The following is a 2,575-nucleotide window of genomic DNA, read 5'->3' as shown; positions in this document are numbered from 1 at the left end:
CTAATCAAGCGGCATCGACGTCAGCCAGCGGCTCTGGCAGCACCTCCGCCAGCGGCTCGGTGCTCTCCACCACGCTGCCAGTTGCGTCCTGCTCTGAGTTCTCCATCGCCTCGGCGGTTGCGCACGCGGACGACCTCGAGGGTGAATGGAAGCTTGACGGGGCGAGACAACAACAACAGTAGCAAACATGGAATGGACAGGGGGATAGGGAGGGCACGCGGGGCTGGGGGGGCAGAGTGCTTTGCTTTTGCTTCTTTGCGGAGGAGCCTCTCGCTTTGCTTGCCTCTTCTTGTCGCACCAACTTGGCACCCGACGTAGGCGGAGTCGCTGAAGTGGTGCGAGGGGACTACGCCTGGACGAAACACGCAGGGACAAACTATTACGCCAACATGTTTTTCCTTCTTCTCCGCCCCGCGCCGGGGGATTGTATTTGTCCTCTTTTTTTTTGTTGTTTTTTCTTCGTTCAAGAGGGACTTTAAGTTCTGCATCGTGGCAAGGTCAAGAAGCGTCCTCTCAGCGTGCGCGTGTTTTTGTGTGTGGCGATGGATTTGGATGGCGGCTTTCACCATGAGCGCGACGAGCAGATCGTCCCTAAGGTTCTCTGCTGCATGTGTGGTCTGCTGGTCGACAGCAACCCCAGCAACATGTGCCCCAGCTGCCTCCGCTCACACGTCGACATCACCGAGTCGCTGCAAAAGGAATACATCATCGTGTACTGCCCGGAGTGCGCCCGCTACCTGCAGCCTCCGCAGTATTGGAGCCACGCGGAACTGGAGAGCCGCGAGTTGCTCACCATCTGCCTAAAGCGCATTAAAGGGATGAGTCGAAACGTATTTAAGCTGGTGGATGCGGGCTTTATCTGGACGGAGCCGCACTCAAAGCGTCTCAAGGTGAAGCTCGTGCTGCAGAAGGAGGTGCTGAACAACATTGTCATTCAACAAGCCTGCGTCGTGGAGTACGTGGTGCTTTGGCAGCAGTGCCCAACCTGCCAAAAGGTGGCAACGGGGCAGCCGCAGTGGGATGCGTGTGTGCAGGCACGGCAAAAGGCCACACACAAGAAGACGTTCCTCTTTATTGAGCAACTCATACTGAAGCATAAACTGCATGAGAGTTTTGTCCGCGTCGAGTCTCAACCAGATGGTTTGGACTTCTTCTTTGCTCACAAGAGCCATGCAATGAACTTTTTGGAGTTTTTAAACCGTAATAGTCCGATAACGCGTCGTGACGCCGTGCAGCTGGTGTCGCACGACAGCAAGAATAACACAGCTGTGCAGCATCATACCTTTTCGGTAGAAATTGCCTCACTCTGCCGTGAGGACCTCCTCCTGCTTCCGTACCAAAACTACTACCTGAAACTTGGTGGGCTGGGCCCGCTGGTCATCGTGCACAAGGTCTACAGCAGTATTGTGTTGCTTGACCCTAAAACGTTGCGCGCGGGGGAGTTTACGGGGCAGTTCTACTGGAAGAAGCCTTTTTCCTCCATCATGAGCTCCCGCGAACTGACGGAGTTTTATGTTCTGGAGTGCACCCCAACCGGTGTCACAAACGGCCGCTACCAGCTCGGGATTGTGACCGTCTGCCTCTCCGCCGAGGTTGGCCAGGGGCGCGAGTGGATTGTGACCTCCCACCTCGGTGGAATGCTGCAGCCGGGCGACCTGGCGATGGGGTACCTGCTCGAGGGCAAGAACTTCAACAACGAGGAGTGGGACAGCCAACGGTACAAGCCGGAGCAGCTGCAGGACGTGGTGCTTGTGCGGAAGCACTTTCCCGCCCAAAAGGCGCGTCGCCACAGACGGGTGTGGAAGCTCAAGCACTTGGACGTAGTGGACCCGGTCTCCGTGGGACGCAACGCCAAGCGCCAGGAGGAACTCGAGGAGGAGCGGCGCGAGTTTGAGGACGAGCTTGAGCGTGACGCGGAGTTCCGTCGCGACGTGCCCATCTACAAGATGTCGGAGGCGGAGTTGGCGCAGCGTGCACCTGTGAGCGGCATCGGTGGCAGGGAGGCGGAAGACGAGGACGAAGCGGATAAGGAAGCGCCAGAGATCGCACTTGAGGAGATGCTGGACGAGCTTAGGATTGAGGACGACGCGCTGGATGCCGCGGACGACGGCGCCGAGGACGTGGATGCAGAGAACCCAAAGAAGAGACGACGGGCAGAGTAGGCGACGGGGAGGAGCGGGAGGGGCAAGAGCAGGGCTTGCAAATCGTGTGATTTGTTTGCGTTTCTCTTTCCATCACGTTCCGTTCCTTCCATTGTTTTTTTTTTTGCCCCGTTCCTTTTTTCTCGGTCTCTGCGAGTCTCCTTGTGTTTGTGGGAATGTGTGAGTTTCTTCATCCCCTCCACATTACTCAAGTCTCTTGGGATCCCATTCGTTGCACTTCTCTGCGTGCGACGGCGCCGCAGTATTAAAGAGAAAAATATAAAAAGAATAGTGAAGTTATGTTATGTTAAGCCTGCTTCATCATTTAAAATTTATGTGACTCGCACCGTCACAGGCACACGCACACACACACATTCTCTTTCTCTCTTTCTCTCTCAGCATCCCTGTGTGTGTGTGTGTGTGCATGCGTGCCT

At 56.0% G+C, this 2,575-nt stretch overlaps 1 protein-coding gene across 1 annotated transcript, besides 3 other annotated features; it reads left to right on the top strand.

The window, feature by feature from the left end:
* Positions 1-542: 542 nt before the first annotated feature.
* Positions 543-2,162, top strand: Tco025E_09005 (nonsense-mediated mRNA decay protein 3; the record flags this gene model as incomplete). Its single annotated transcript, XM_029375834.1, has 1 exon — positions 543-2,162. One exon carries the CDS (start codon positions 543-545, stop codon positions 2,160-2,162), a length of 1,620 nt encoding a protein of 539 aa, XP_029224141.1.
* Positions 2,163-2,480: 318 nt separating this feature from the next.
* Positions 2,481-2,515: a microsatellite.
* Position 2,516: 1 nt separating this feature from the next.
* Positions 2,517-2,538: a microsatellite.
* Positions 2,539-2,546: 8 nt separating this feature from the next.
* Positions 2,547-2,572: a microsatellite.
* Positions 2,573-2,575: the final 3 nt, after the last annotated feature.

This window comes from Trypanosoma conorhini (assembly GCF_003719485.1).
Source record: "Trypanosoma conorhini strain 025E chromosome Unknown Tco_14.4_contig_00946, whole genome shotgun sequence".
NCBI classification, from domain to species: domain Eukaryota; phylum Euglenozoa; class Kinetoplastea; order Trypanosomatida; family Trypanosomatidae; genus Trypanosoma; species Trypanosoma conorhini.
Note: the sequence above shows the minus strand (reverse complement) of the source record. Positions and strands in the feature narration are given on the sequence as shown.